General features: G+C 41.3%; 1 protein-coding gene across 1 annotated transcript; it reads right to left on the minus strand.

Annotated features, from left to right (window-relative positions):
• Positions 1 to 3,532: 3,532 nt before the first annotated feature.
• cops7a (COP9 constitutive photomorphogenic homolog subunit 7A) lies at positions 3,533 to 13,854 on the minus strand. The gene is made up of 8 exons (XM_058053939.1): positions 13,752 to 13,854; positions 9,363 to 9,485; positions 8,551 to 8,626; positions 7,612 to 7,700; positions 5,643 to 5,845; positions 5,441 to 5,546; positions 4,669 to 4,838; positions 3,533 to 3,956 (listed from the first exon to the last, which is right to left on the minus strand). Exons 2-8 carry the CDS (start codon positions 9,483 to 9,485, stop codon positions 3,917 to 3,919), a joined length of 807 nt encoding a protein of 268 aa, XP_057909922.1. The 5' UTR covers positions 13,752 to 13,854; the 3' UTR covers positions 3,533 to 3,916.
• Between the last annotated feature and the right edge of the window lie 1,179 nt (positions 13,855 to 15,033).

Below are 15,033 nucleotides of genomic sequence, written 5' to 3' on the forward strand. Positions count from 1 at the left end.
CTGGGATAGGCTCCAGCACCTCCCACGATACCTTGTGAGGAAAAAGCGGTAGAAAATGAATGAATGAATGAATGAATATTGAACCCGTTCAATTCCACCTTCGGCTATCTCTGTGTGGAGTTTGCATGTTCTCCCCGTGCATGCGTGGGTTTTCTCCGGGTACTCCGGTTTCTTCCCACATTCCAAAACATGCTAGGTTAATTGACGACTCGAAATTGTCCATAGGTATGAATGAGAGTGTGAATGGTTGTTTGTCTAAATGTGCCCTGTGATTGGCTGGCGACCAGTCCAGGCTGTACCCGGCCAGCCTGTCGCCCAAAGACAGCTGGGATAGGCTCCAGCACCTCCCACGATACCTTGTGAGGAAAAAATCGTTAGAAAATGAATGAATGAATATTGAATCCTATTACGGTCGGGTTTGGAACCAATTAACCGCAATAAACGAGGGATTACTGTACATCTCATATCCAAACACAACCGGTCTCCATATTGATTCAGCAGAACAATAACGAGTTCACCTTAAAATGCTAAGAAAACTACTGTCCAAAAGCTGATGGGTTTGACTATATTCTTTTTACACTTGCATTAAATTTCAGAGGCAGAATTAAAAAACTAACTCAGAGATCAAAGGTGTCCCAATACTTTTGTCCTTTCCAGTGTTTGAACCTTCCTTCTACCAACAAGTGTCGTGCTGGTGGGGTAACATGCGTGACTCATGCGTGCAATGTCACAGATATTCCTTCTTGTGATTTTTTTAGTACAAAAATAAAAAACCCTGTAGGACAATATGGTCTTGCTGTACCACGCCAGTTCAATAAAGACTGTGTTTTAGCTTTGTGCTGTTATCTGTCTATGTCATTGTCAATGCTTGGAGCTGCGTGAAAGGCAGTGCTTACGTTGCAAATGTTATTTCAACAGCTATACTGTATCCCCGTGGTGCAACGCGACTGCGGAGGCTTGTATTGATTTCCAAGCATGGCACTTTTTTTTTTTTAACAATCCTCCAGCATGTGTCAATCATGTTTTTTTTTTTCCCCCTCCAAACCAAAAGACTAGAGCAAGCTGAGGGATTGAAGGAACGAAGCGTCAGCTCGTGATGCGTCTCCTTATCTCCTCACCTCATATGGATTGCTCTGGCTTCGAGGCAGATTAGCGTAGGTAAGAATTTCCCCTGTGCACAGTTCCTCACACAAGCACCAATAAAAAAAACAGGGAGTGCGCTGGAAAAGAAATACCACACAAGTGTACCGAGTCACTGCAGAGCCACTGTCAATCAAATGGGGAGATCTTACTGATGGTGGTAATTAATTGGTTGTGTTTTTGTCTTTGTTAAGATGTGAACTCATGCCATCACTGACATGGTCACACCTAAAAACACATTCACTGGTGTACAGCTGTTAGAATTCACGGTGGAAGAATGAAAAAAAAAAAAAACTGTGAGTGAAATTAACGCCACTATTTATAGACGTGGAGGACAAGACGGAAGATTTAACATTGAACGGGATTATTATTGTTCTTCTCTCCACTCCTAGCGAAACAGCTAATTGCTGCCATGAGGGAGACAGGGAGTGAGCGCAAGGAAAGGAAAGATTTGCAGTTTATGACCTTAAAACAATATAGTGGAACTACCGCGTCAATCATAATGTCTTACAGGACGCTGGTCAACTTCATATTTGTTCTTATTAACAAAAAGTGGTCTCAATAGGGACCAATTATCATTGAAATCATCTGTTCCACAGTCAAACCGTGACCACCATAAACACTTATTAACTGTCACATAGCCTTTATACAGGGTAGCTAACCAGTGGACAGTTTTTGAGAGATTTTCGTACGTTATTCACACAGGGCCATGTAGGTTTGGATTTTTTTTCTCTCTCTTAATAATAAGCAGTTTCAAAATTTCAGCTTTTGGTTTGATTTTTACCATTTTTGTTGTCAAGGGCCGTATGGATGTACAGGATAATGTATGTCTATTGTTCTTTCCCACTGGTTTACATACATTAATTCATTTTCTACCGCTTATCCACACAAAGGTCACAGGAGGTGCTGGAGCCTATCCCAGTTGTCTTCAGGCAAGAGGCAGGGTACACATCCTGGACTGGTCGCCAGCCAATCACAGGGCACATATAGACAAACAACCATTCACACTCACATTCATACCTATGGACAAATTGGAGTCGCTAATTAACCTAGCATGTCTTTGGAATGTGGGAGGAAACCGGAGTACACGGACAAAACCCACACATGCACAAGGAGAACATGCAAACTCCACACAGAGATGGCCGAGGGTGGAATTGAACACGGGTCTCCCAGCTGTGAGGCCTGTGCGGTAATCACTCCCCGTGCAGCCCATTGTTATTATTCATTCATTTATGTTCTGCCGCTTATCCTCACGAGGGTCTCAGGGGGTACTGGAGCCTATCCCAGCTGTCTTCGGGCGAGAGGCGAGGTACACCCTGGACTGGTCGCCAGCCAATCACAGGGCACATATAAACAAACAACCATTCACACTCACATTCATACCTATGGACAATTTGGAGTCGCTAATTAACCTAGCATGTTTTTGGAATGTGGGAGGAAACCGGAGTACACGGACAAAACCCACACATGCACAAGGAGAACATGCAAACTCCACACAGAGATGACCGAGGGTGGAATTGAACGCTGGTCTCCTAGCTGTGAAGTCTGCGAGCTAACCACTAGACCATAGATATTATAAAATGTTAAACAAAAAACAACAAACTTAAACAAAAAAGTTGACTTCCGGTTCCTGTTTTCATGTACCTGCATGCTAATATGTTGCTAACAAGGACATTTGTCATTAAAATACATTAAGAACACAGTTGGACTCACACTTCATCATCACAAGGGTCGCGGGGGTGCTGGAGCCTATCCCTATCCCAGAGTACACCCTGGACTGGTCGCCAGCCAATCACAGGGCACATATAGACAAACAACCATTCACACTCACATTCATACCTATGGACAATTTGGAGTCGCTAATTAACCTAGCATGTTTTTGGAATGTGGGAGGAAACCGGAGGACCCGTAGAAAACCCACGCAAAAAAAACACACAGAGATGGCAGAGTGTGGGGTTTACATACAATGTATGCTAATTTTATAGAACAGACGTCCTCAGAATGAACTCTAATTTAGGCTTTCAACTAAAAAAAAAAAACTTTGGGAAGCCCTGCTTCATTTGCTCACCGAGCTGAAGTCTCAGGGGTGACTTCCATCCTGTTCCGACTTTTAGAGTGTTCAGCATTGGAGGTTCCTCTTGTAGAAAAGCTCAGGGCCAAACAGGAGAAATATGAATGCTCTTTGCATGTAGCAACACTGCTTACACACAGGGGAAGCCTGGGCTCCGTAATGCATGAGCGTCTTCAGGGACACGCCCTAATTAACGGCTTGACCTCCTAATGGTAGCCCCCTTTCTGTGAGTTAACATTTAGCAGCGCGCCCTCCAGAGATGCACTCAAAAGTGCATGTATTAAAAGATGAGACAGTGACATTAATGAGGGCTCGTCAGCATTAAGTGCAAGATTTTCTTTTTATTTCCCAACATTTTCCACAAGTCAGCGGAAGGAAAATGACAAAGAAGTCAAAGCCAAAAAGGAACATGTTGAAAGCAATAAAATACAAGCACACACATCAAAATGCGTCAGACAGGCTCGTGCTTATTATGGGCGAAGGCATCCGGCCGTCCCCTTCTTGTTCAACTGCTTAAGAACAGCAGGAAGTGACGTCGCAATGGCCGCGTTTGCAAATTCATCAAGGTGAGATTAGATGACTTATAAAAAAAAATAATAAGAGGTGCCCGCGGCGAGGGTGTCCCCCCCAACCCCCGTTTCAATGCTCTTGTCCCACAACAAATCCAGTGAGAGTGTCGGATCAGTGCTGTTGATTCTCACGTCTTCAGTTGGACTTGGACCAGATCTTCCCGCTGCCTCGCAGCCTGGCGAGTATAGAGAATGATGTCATCGTTATTTCTAAAAACAAATACTACACGGAGGAGGGGCTGGATGGGTGCTGATTTGGTGTTCACATCCTTTCAGCAGCTGTTTCAGAATGGCCATCAAAAACTCATTTTAATTCCAGGATTGAGGTTAAGCTATTATTATTACACATCAAGTGGATCTTCTTCCAAGTGCGGACAAGAGGTGGGTTCGGTCACAATGTGGTCATGAAATCACGACTTTGTCCTGCAGGAGCGGGAAGTATGTGGACTGTTTGGGACATGCAGGGTGGATCCGGGTGGTATTTTTACAATCCATGGACAGATGTGCAGTCGGAAGCTGGTAATGGAGGTGGACCAGAACAACCCTGATAGTCACTTACTGCAGCAGCTGGCTTTTTAGTGTTTATTGAAAAAAAAAAAGTGCGCCCACGGAGGCTCCCCGCTGAATTAACTTGGCACTCTCTGAGAACATTGGACTAATGGCTTTCATTTAATGTTGAAGGAGACACTTAGTGGTGTTGTCGTTATTACTCGGCAAATGCATATTTATAAAGCACACTTACACAAAAAAACACAAATTACACCACGGGAATCTATTTTTAAAAATTCAGCCGCGCTTTTTAGAACAATTATGTGACTTTTAAAACATATTTAAGGACAAAATTTGATTTATTTTTTTGTTTTGTTTTGTTTAAGTAGCAGTACTCACCCTTTCACCTTTGAACTTTTTTTGCCTGGTTGTCGCGGTTCCTGAGAGGAGGCGGGATCTCGTGGTTCAGCCGGCTGGTCCGCATCCTGATTGGACGCGGCTCCAGCAGGGGCAGGTCCTGATGACGGTGAGGCAGCACTGGCCTTCAGTGTTTTCTGTAGGTTTGACACCTGGTCGAGGGGGGGGGGGGAGTGGTAGTGGTTTGGTCATGAGTTTACCCTTTTAAAAACAATCTGCTCTTTAATTGTGACTAATTATGATGATGGCAAAGTAGAAGGTCACTTTTTAATGATGTTCTAAGATTATTGTTTGTCCATAGAGCCCGTTTATGAGCACCAAACGGAAGAAAAATCTATCATCTCTCTTTGCTTTAAAAGGTCACTATTGAAGTTCAGGGTTTTCACGACAGAAAAATCTCCTTCCGTGCGGACATGACACCACCGTCGATGAGCTTGCCGTGTGTGGACTTTCAGCTACAGATGTAGAAACTCTACGTTTAGCTGTTAATTTTGCTGTTGCTGTTTATTTTGTTTAATTTGGTAATAAATGTAATTGAGGGGCTTTTGAGAGATGACTTTCATAAGAGAGGGACTGTCAACTAGCAAACATAACTGGATTTACGACAGCTGAGAGCAATGAAGAAAAAAAAAAGTACCCAGTTGGCATTTTTTTTCCTTCTTAAATATCACAAGTATCCCACGGGTAAAGCGACGGCTGCTCAAGAACTCACATTGAGTGGAAAAAGGAAAGGACTCGAGCCTTCAGCACTGACCTCTGTTTCCACTTGGACTTTGACTTTCAGCTGGCTCTCCCTGTACTGGTTCGCCCGGGAGACTTGTTCTTCGATGCCACACAGCACCGCCTCGCAGCCTGTGCACCTGAGTGGACGAGAGGGTAGACGGCGATGATGCTAACAGCTAAGTGAGTTGTAAAACGGCAAGTGTTCACGACGACAGGACGTGGCGATGACTGACCACTCTTGCAGCGTGTTAATGATGTTGGGGAGCTCGTTGGGGCCAAGGTCGCGGCCCACGCTGCAGTCCACCTCCACCTGTTGGTTTCGCTGGTCCAATTTGCCCTGGATGATGTCGCAGTAAACTGCCTCAATCAGCAGGTCCTCCAGCTCGCGTACGTTCTTCAGCTCGAGCTGCTGCAGCAGCAGCGAGTACGGCAGGCACTGGGGGGGGGGACACCAAACACACCACTCAATCACATTCTCGGCTCTGAAATCGAGGAGAGTTGTTGACCACTTTGGTGGAAAATGACGCTATAATATTACATGCCATGGATTGCTCATTTGCTTAAATGTCGCTGGCAGAGGAGAGGCATTTAACAATCTGCTGGGGCAATTAGAGACGTCAGGCTTGTGACATTAAAAAGCAGCAATACACGAGGCAAGAGAAAAAAGGAACAAACTCAGCAGGAAGTGAAAAAGGACACAGGTGGTGACAACATGAATAATCACTGAATATGAGCAGAGAAATAAATATAGACAGGTGCAAATAGACTGGAAATACCATTTTACAGTAGGCCCCCGTCACTTTGCGGTTCACCTGCATTCTATCACGGCTTTTCAAAATAAATAAATAATGACTGTTTTATAGGCTAAATCAGCGGTGGGCAAACTTTTTGACTTTTTGACATTGATATAACAAAATTTCCGGGGGGGGGGGGGGGGGGGGGGGGGTAGACTATATATTTTACACGTAACAGTCCACCTGGTATTATTGTATCTGTAAAATTGTCATGCAATCTGCTATTATTATTTATTATTTTATATTTATATTTAAATATTTTAAAAATAAAATATTATAATAATTAAAATATAATTAAAATAATAATTATTATATTATTATGTAAAATATGCAAATATAACAATATTATTATATATAATTAATATAATAATTAGCATTAAGATAATAAATATAATAATCATAATAGTTATAATAATAATATAATAATTCTTATTTTAATTTTTATTATTATTATGTGCTTGTGTCTCTTTTTTCAGGAGCACTTTGTAAACAACAGACCATGTCAAACAACGAAATTGATACAACCATCAAAAGGTTGGCTCAGGCCATGATGCCAGGTTGTATGTTGAGTTTAAATTAAATACTTTTGAAAGATTGGGCGGGCCGTATTCAAACACTTGGCGGGCCGGATATGGCCCCCGGGCCGTAGTTTGTGAACAAAAATGAACAAAAATACATATCCAGAAAACACATTTAAAACATGTGATATGTAGTATTCTACACTGGTGACTAAGTGTAATGTGTATTATGGAGTTCTGAGTTTAGAGTGTCGGCTACATCGGTGATGTTCTGCATGCTGGGTTAGTCTGTACAAGGAGCATCACTGCCCTGTGTCTATTTCCAAATAAAAAAGGCTGACTAATTTACAGCCACCCAGACACGGTGTCTTTCAGACACCAATAAATTACATTCATGAGACAATAAGCCCCGCAGGATATACGCTGTCCAGAAAAAAACAAGGAACTCTGAACCCAATGCTAAGGTCTTATGTGTTATTATGTCTACTAATATTAATGGTGACTATAAGGGTGTTATTTCATGTCTTAGGGGGCTCTACTAATGTTAAAAAACATATTTAAATAGTTTCGATCAAAACATTCAGTTTTAAATAAGTAATGCTACTTTGCTGAATCCACTTAACACAGTTGGGTTTGGAACCAATTAACCAAACAAGCAAGTGATTAGTGTGTATATTCTCAGGGCATTGAATCGATCTCCAATGAACTGTTCAGGTTGTCAGGTCCAGTCATGATCAAGTCAATGCCCTTATAATATAATGACCTGGATTAACGAGAAGATTCACAGGCGTACTCCAGACCGTGTGCCTGACAATAGTGAGACAATAGAGCCAAATACAACATGACACTTCCCTGCAGGGTGAGAAAGAAAGTGGAATAGGAAGTGATACCTTGAGGTTGGAAGCTAAGCTGATGATGGACAGATGGCGAAGTTTGTTTCTCTGAGCGGGAGTCAACTCTGGGAGAGAGGCCGCTCTCTCTAAAACAGTATGGAATAAAAGAGTAAAAATTAGTTATGATCTAATACATGAGCTGTATCCAAAAATATGTATTTAAACTTTAGACAGTGTCAGATATGTATTCATTTAACATTCATTCATTTTCTACCACTTCTTCTCACAAGGGTTGCGGGGGTGCTGGAGCCTATCCCAGCTGTCTTCGAGCGAGAGGCGAGGTACACCCTTGGACTGGTCGCCAGCCAATCACAGGGCACATATAGACAAACAACCATTCACACTCACATTCATACCTATGGACAATTTGGAGTCGCCAATTAACCTAGCATGTTTTTGGAATGTGGGAGGAAACCGGAGTACCCGGAAAAAACTCACGCATGCACGGGGAGAACATGCAAACTCCACACAGAGATGGCCGAGGGTGGGATTGAACTCGGGTGTCCTAGCTGTGAGGTCTCCGCGCTAACCACTCAACTGCCGTGCAGCCTCATTTAACATTATGTGTATTAATGTGGTTGTACTTTGTAATAGTGTTGCACTGGTGTATGTAATGAATGTGTTATATATATATATATATATACGTATATATATTGAGGCACTTGTAGCCGGGGTGTCCAAGAATATTAAGCAGATACCAAAACAGTAATGAATATTTGTGTCTTTCCGTATCGTTGTTGTGACACAAACAGTAATGAGCCAGCCAGAAGAACTGCGGCAATTTGCTTGTGAAGCACCTGCCCACGGCGCCTTTGGAGACCATGTTTATTTAATACCTCCGAGTCAAAGCTCCTGCCTTGAAGCAACAAAATACAGCTTGTAATAATAAAAGAGTTGTTTGCGAGAGAGGAATGACTTATTTATGCCACCTCTTACCTTTGTAGTCGCAGTAGGTTCCATAGGCAAAAAGGTTGAGGAGCTGGTACACGGGTGCGTGAGGGCCGTTCTCCAGCTGTGTAAATGACATAGGTGATGAGAATTGATGCACAGGGAGCAAATCTTAAAAGATTGTGATGTGAATCAGAGGGAGGCAGTCTGCAGCTTCACTGTGTGATAATTAGTCTCCAAATAATCAATTTCCCCTTTTTGGTCATTATTAAACACCGCTCCTTTATTGTTGTGCAGCAAAAAAAAACAAACAAACTGGGACTAAATTGTCCTTCACACATTTTAAGTGACTCATATCTGACTGAGCATGTGAGGATGAGGTGCGGCGCTTCAGTGACTAATCACACATGGATCAACCAATCACAGAAAAGGACGCTATGCATCTGTACTATTCTGGCCTCAGTTTGTTTCTCAACCACCGACACAATTTTATGCATTTAGAAGACAGAGTAGAAATTACCAGGGATTAACCGAGATGGGTTTTAAAATAAATTCCTCTGAAAGTAAACAAGTGTATTGGCAAATTAGCCGCTCCAGTGCACAAGATGAATATGCATATTAGAGCAAAGTGTCTCAACAGGCCCAACTGCATTTAGCTTCCCAAATATTACTGACAAAGCCAATTCGCATACATCATAAACACTTCATTTGGTACACCTACGCAAGCAAATGAGATCCAATGTGCTGCATTGAAAAAATGTTGTCTTTAGAGAGGCATTCGTTTTCAATGGGATGGCAGCTGCAGATTAAGTGTATTGAATGGAAATGTGCAGGTGTGTTGTGCAAAAGGGTTTTTTTACCTCTCTGACGTTGGGCAACTCCAGGATGTCGGAGAAAACGTAGAGGCCAGGGGTCTCAAGTAGAGAGCTGACAGCCTGGGCCAGTGCAGAACCAGACAGAGACAGGAGCTGCTCCACCTCCATCTGACATAACGTACACGACACAGAGTCTGACAGTTAGTCACCTGCAACACAGCTACTCATAAAACAGATGTGGCACGTTCAGGAAATATCACTGTTATAATCTCTGCCATGCTGTGTGATGGCAGAAAACACCATTCCGGGACAGCGTTGCATATGAGCATATTTTAAAAAGGGACTCCCTCCACTATTTTCATGCCCTTCAAAATGAGATCCAGTCTCTCGTGGTGCAATGAAAGGACATCCAATTGAACACAAGCCCACCGCCTCATTTAAATGTGTCAAAGCCACACACATTGGAACTTCTAATGATGAATGAACACAACAACCTCTGATTTTCCGGGATTTCTCAACAACTTTTCCCATTGGAAAATAATCTGAACATCTGTTCCAGGGTCAAAGTGTTCGAAGCTTTATTAATGCAGTGTGTAAAAAATTAGTTAACCACTGTTAATATTTACAAAGACAACACTCATTTGTCAGTGACTAAGGCGTGAAGATCTTTGTCTCCTTATTAGTGTTACAAAAAAAAAACCAAGTGTAAAAACAAGTTAACCAATGTAAAAACAACAAAAGACTGTGCCTGAACTTTGATTATAAAAAGGTGACAGCAGCTCACACTCCTTTTATACAACTTCTCCAGAACTTTTTGGTCCAATTCTGAAGTTTACATAATTAGGAGCATTTGACTTTGGAGGTTCAAATTCAGTCACATATTGTCTGTGTAAGCTAACTCATCTACACATGTATGCTAGCATGCATAACAAGATTAAGATTAAGATATGCCTTTATTCGTCGCTCAGTGGGGAAATTTGTATTGCACAGCAGCAAGAGTACAGAGTCAAAATAAACAATATAGAAAAAATAAACAATATAAACAACCCAAGTATTAACAAAATCATTTTTCCCAGAGTTATATACAATACAGTATGTAGATAATATGAAACGAGATGAGATATATGACCAGTCTATACACTGAGATCATGTTAGTGAGTTAATATGAGGCATTATGGAAATACTTCACATAGAACTTAGTATATTGCATTTAAAGCCCTTAATATTGCACATGGAGGTTGATCAGATATTGCACAGTGAATGGGGGTCTGGAGTAACTATACTGACTAGAAAGCAAGTATTACACAATGCTTTGTGAATTGTACCATGGGGCCTAATTTTTCTCATGTGACATTTATTGCATATACATAAACATATGTTGTGAAAATGCAACTTCAGACAAACAGTAAGCACCTCGTATCGATCATATCCTGTAACAAAGCGTTATAAGAAATAACAACACAAAAATCTGATGTAGGTTTGAGTGAACTTGTCAAATTAAAAGTACAAAAGATGCCAGTGCAAAGTTATTGACTTGGATGTGCTATTTCCGGAGCTTCCTCCCAGAGAACACATTGTGGCCCACATGGGACGCTAGTCTACAGATACAGGATACAATTATTCAGCTTGCATCAGATCACTTTCACAACTCCGGGGCAATGTCTTAAAATTAATACCGCAGAGTGAAAACCCCCCACTTCTGACGAATTCCTATTATTCATCTTGTTTCTCAGGTCATTGGCTTAGGCGTCTGACTGTAAAGTACATACAGGTGAGGTCCATATTACTAAGAGTGTCACAAGATTATGCCTGGGATGATAATACATTAATTATTCATTCATTCATTCATTTTCTACCACTTCTTCCTCACGAGGGTCGCGGGGGTGCTGGAGCCTATCCCAGCTGTCTTGGGGCGAGAGGCGGGGTACACCCTGGACTGGTCACCAGCCAATCACAGGGCACATATAGACAAACAACCATTCACACTCACATTCATACCTATGGACAGTTTGGAGTCGCCAATTTTTTGGAATGTGGGAGGAAACCGGAGTACCCGGAGAAAACTCACGCATGCACGGGGAGAACATGCAAACTCCACATATGGCCGAGGGTGGAATTGAACCCTGGTCCCCGTAGCTGTGAGGCCTGCGCGCAAACCACTCGACCGCCAATACATGAATTAATCACACAATAAATGAATATAAACGTGATAATTTTGCTGGCCTCAACATATTGCCATGTGTATGCGTTGCGTATGAGTTTTCCTCGTCTCCCGCCTCCAAACAGGGACAAAGAGAGTTCACTCCATGTATTGGTGTCAGCACTTAGGTGTGTTCATTTCATAGAACAACGGCATGAACGGACTGAGCCCTTTTGTTATACAACTTCACACACTGCAAAAGAGTTGGCTATTTTGGACAATAATAGCTATGTGTTGAGTCATTTTTAGTGGATAGTAAATTTATGCTGCTGTGTAAGCTGTGCACTGACTACTCTGAAGTGTATCCCTTGAGAAGATACAGCAGGTGTGAAAACAAAAGCATTTAGCAACCAAGAGTTTGTCAGTGACATTGAAAGCAAAATATGTCCCAGCTTCTGTCTGTGCATACACAATGTGCAATTGTGGTAAGCAGCAGATGGCGGCATAATAATCAGGAAAGAAAAAGATTTAACAACACAGCGCAAATACAAGTCTGATATCCAGCAGCTGACAGTTAGGTCACAGGAGCACATCCCCAAGTGACTTGGAAGATTTCACATCAGCAAGTCTCAAGTTTTTGGACGGGTCTGACAGGCAGAGTATCAGCAACTAAGAAAAATTCTACACAAAGATGTGCTACATATTAAATAATAAACAATACTCTGGTTTATGCACTAGATATTAAATTATAAACTCTACACTTCTCCCAGAACTACCAACAACATCAGCCATGCTGTTTTTTTTTTTGCTTTACTATTGCAGTATTTGATCTATCAGGGGGCTTTGGATGTGGAAAATATAAATAATAGGCTATGAAATAATAAAAAGAAAAGAATATATTGGATCTGGACTGAAGGAGCAGCAACTTTCTAACACCAGAATTCTCCTGAGCAGCACTTGCTGAAATAAGAAGACGCTGTCAGCTATTTTTATGCTAGTGTTTTACTGAAATTGAAGGAAAACTGCACTTTTTCAAATTTTGCCTGTCATCCACAATCACGAGACACGTTAATCCCGCTTCTGTGGATTCGAAAGAAAGAAAAACAGTTAGCATCTAGTGCTACTTCCCTCAAAAAGCAGCATGTCAAGCATGTTGTGTGTTTGCAACGACTTTGTGAGAACTGCTGCCGCCATAACTTTTGAACATATGAGAATGTAGAACCTTTTCTTTTTAAGACTGAATATATTGCAGATGAGCTACAGGTTTTAGAAGCTGACCCCGCAAGGAGAGTGTGTGGAACTTCATAGCAGATGAGTGGAAATCCTTTACACTGGCGTGACTTGGTGGTGTAAACGTGGAGCTTCCCAAGCCACACCGACAGAAAAGGAGCTTTGTGTGTATGGCAAGGAGGACATTACTCCAAGAGATTGCCTCACAACAAAGGAATAATTGTTGTACCAACTTCTTTCCACCTAGATAAAATAAACTGGAAAAGACGCAACAGAAAAGCTGGACCAGACACACAACAATCCATCCAGCAAGTCACAATGATATCATGATACTGATTTTGATACATAGAGCACACAGCGTATGATATCCCACCACAGGCCATCTATCCGTGTATAAAAACAATAAAGAATGTGCAGGGTTCTGGTACATGTAATTGATCCTCCTACATATAGAGCTGCAGTACATTTCATGTAATGGCGTTTGTAGCGTTCCATTAGTGAAGATTATTTGATCCTTACTAGATTTTTATTCAGATTAAAAACAAAAAACTCCAGCAAATAGCATCTGCGATGTTTGTATTGGATGAGGTTTCCTAGATTCCATAAATAAGTGTAATTAAATCTTTAAAATTAAAGTTGAACCTAAACCATTACGTCACTTGATAGTTTCAGAAAATTCAACTGCGTGGAACACAATAATGATATCACATTCGCCTATAAATACATTTTAATGTAAATTGTTTTAACACTACCCAGGCCTTGTTATTATACGAAACACGCTCACAACTCTATTTAATATATTGTTAATATTATTATTTGTAAATGGAGCAAACGCAAAAGCGTTAGGCTTCATCACTACTTATTTACATGACTGAAGCTTAGTGTGTCATGCTAACTAGCATATTAGCATCCACAATGCTATGAAACGATAGGCCACAGTCCATTATTATCCTCTCCACGGATAAAATTACTACATAAGTACGCCATACATGTAAATACGATGCCAGCATCAACGTTGGAAGGAAACTATTTTAGAAAATGAGGCTATTGTATGTCAATCTTACCTTGTTGTGTTGATTTCAAGTGGATTAGCCTCCCCGGTCAACTGTTCATTCACTTCCGCTCAGCTCACGTACGACAACAAAGTAACGTGTATTCTGATTGGACAGTCAGGGGAAGAGGAGGTGTGTTTTTGTGGCGAGCTGTGCGTCACCGGCCTGAATTAGTGTAAACAGCGCTATCTAGAGGTAATCTGGTGTTACAGAAACATACTCTGAGTTAAAGACACCCCCAAAAATTGAGTCTAAAATTAGATTTTCTCTACCTAAATATAGTTTTTGGTTAATAAAATGTTACTTTGATTAATGGCAGGTATGATTTAAAATTGTTTTAATAATTTAGCTTTGGGAGAGAGGACAAGATTGGACATATATTATCATTATTGTTTTTGTAGATGATTACATGATATAGAGGTTATGGTAGGGCAATAGACTCAACCTGTGGTCTTCAATCACCACAAGGATATTAAATAAAAAAAAAAATTGACCTTGGTTCCATGTACTTTAGTGTGTCTGCAGACAGCGTGATATAGCCGAGCCAATTAAACAATAGTGGCGAAGAGAGCACCAGCTCCACAGGGTTCCTCGGATATAAAGGTCGTCTTTTTTTCTGGGGAAGTGTGCAGATGCATCCTTCATACACAAACATCCACTGAATAAATACAATATAATATATTAGTTATTATATACAATGTGCGAAATGTGCATTGGACTGCTGCACAACAGGATGAAAATATGTCAAAATATGCACACTTACTGTATTTCATGCGCTATTATACACGTCACTGACCATTTGTTTAATGTCTAATTACATTTAAGGATATCTGTTTACATTACATGTATCCTACCGTGTATTATAAAGCATCGAGTACAACCAACAGGGGGCGCCACAAATGCCATTGTGTTAAACTAATAAGAGCTATGAACGTTAAAGATGGCGCCGACGAATCTTACAGCAGGGGTCTCAAACACGCGGCCCGCGGGCCAAATGTGGCCCGCAGGACACTAGTTTGAGGCCCCCGCCTTGATATGAAAGTTTACTGTCAGTGCGGCCCGCGCAAGTTTGATATGGATGCTGTATGGTATCATGTACCCAGAAAAAAAATTATTACGTTTGATTAATGTTCATGTTCAAGGTTAAATAACTGTTAATAGTTACTCTCCCTATCCGTGTGGAAGTGGTAAGTTTTTCAATATATGTGAGTGGTCTTTCATTTTATACTTCCAATATGCCACAAGCCTGTGAAAGAAGAGCTGCAGGCCACAAATGGCCCCCGGGGCTGCACTT

Source organism: Doryrhamphus excisus, chromosome 17 (assembly GCF_030265055.1).
Source record: "Doryrhamphus excisus isolate RoL2022-K1 chromosome 17, RoL_Dexc_1.0, whole genome shotgun sequence".
Lineage (NCBI taxonomy): Eukaryota > Metazoa > Chordata > Actinopteri > Syngnathiformes > Syngnathidae > Doryrhamphus > Doryrhamphus excisus.

Bases quoted from the DNA above. Each gene is read 5' to 3' on its own strand.
- cops7a (XM_058053939.1), bottom strand. From the start codon at position 9,485: ATGGAGGTGGAGCAGCTCCTGTCTCTGTCTGGTTCTGCACTGGCCCAG. The intron at 5,846-7,611 runs GTATCACTTCCT...CCCCCCCCCCAG, and splicing joins GCTTAGCTTCCAACCTCAAG to TGCCTGCCGTACTCGCTGCT. The intron at 3,957-4,668 runs GTGAGTACTGCT...TATACTCGCCAG, and splicing joins AAAAGTTCAAAGGTGAAAGG to GCTGCGAGGCAGCGGGAAGA.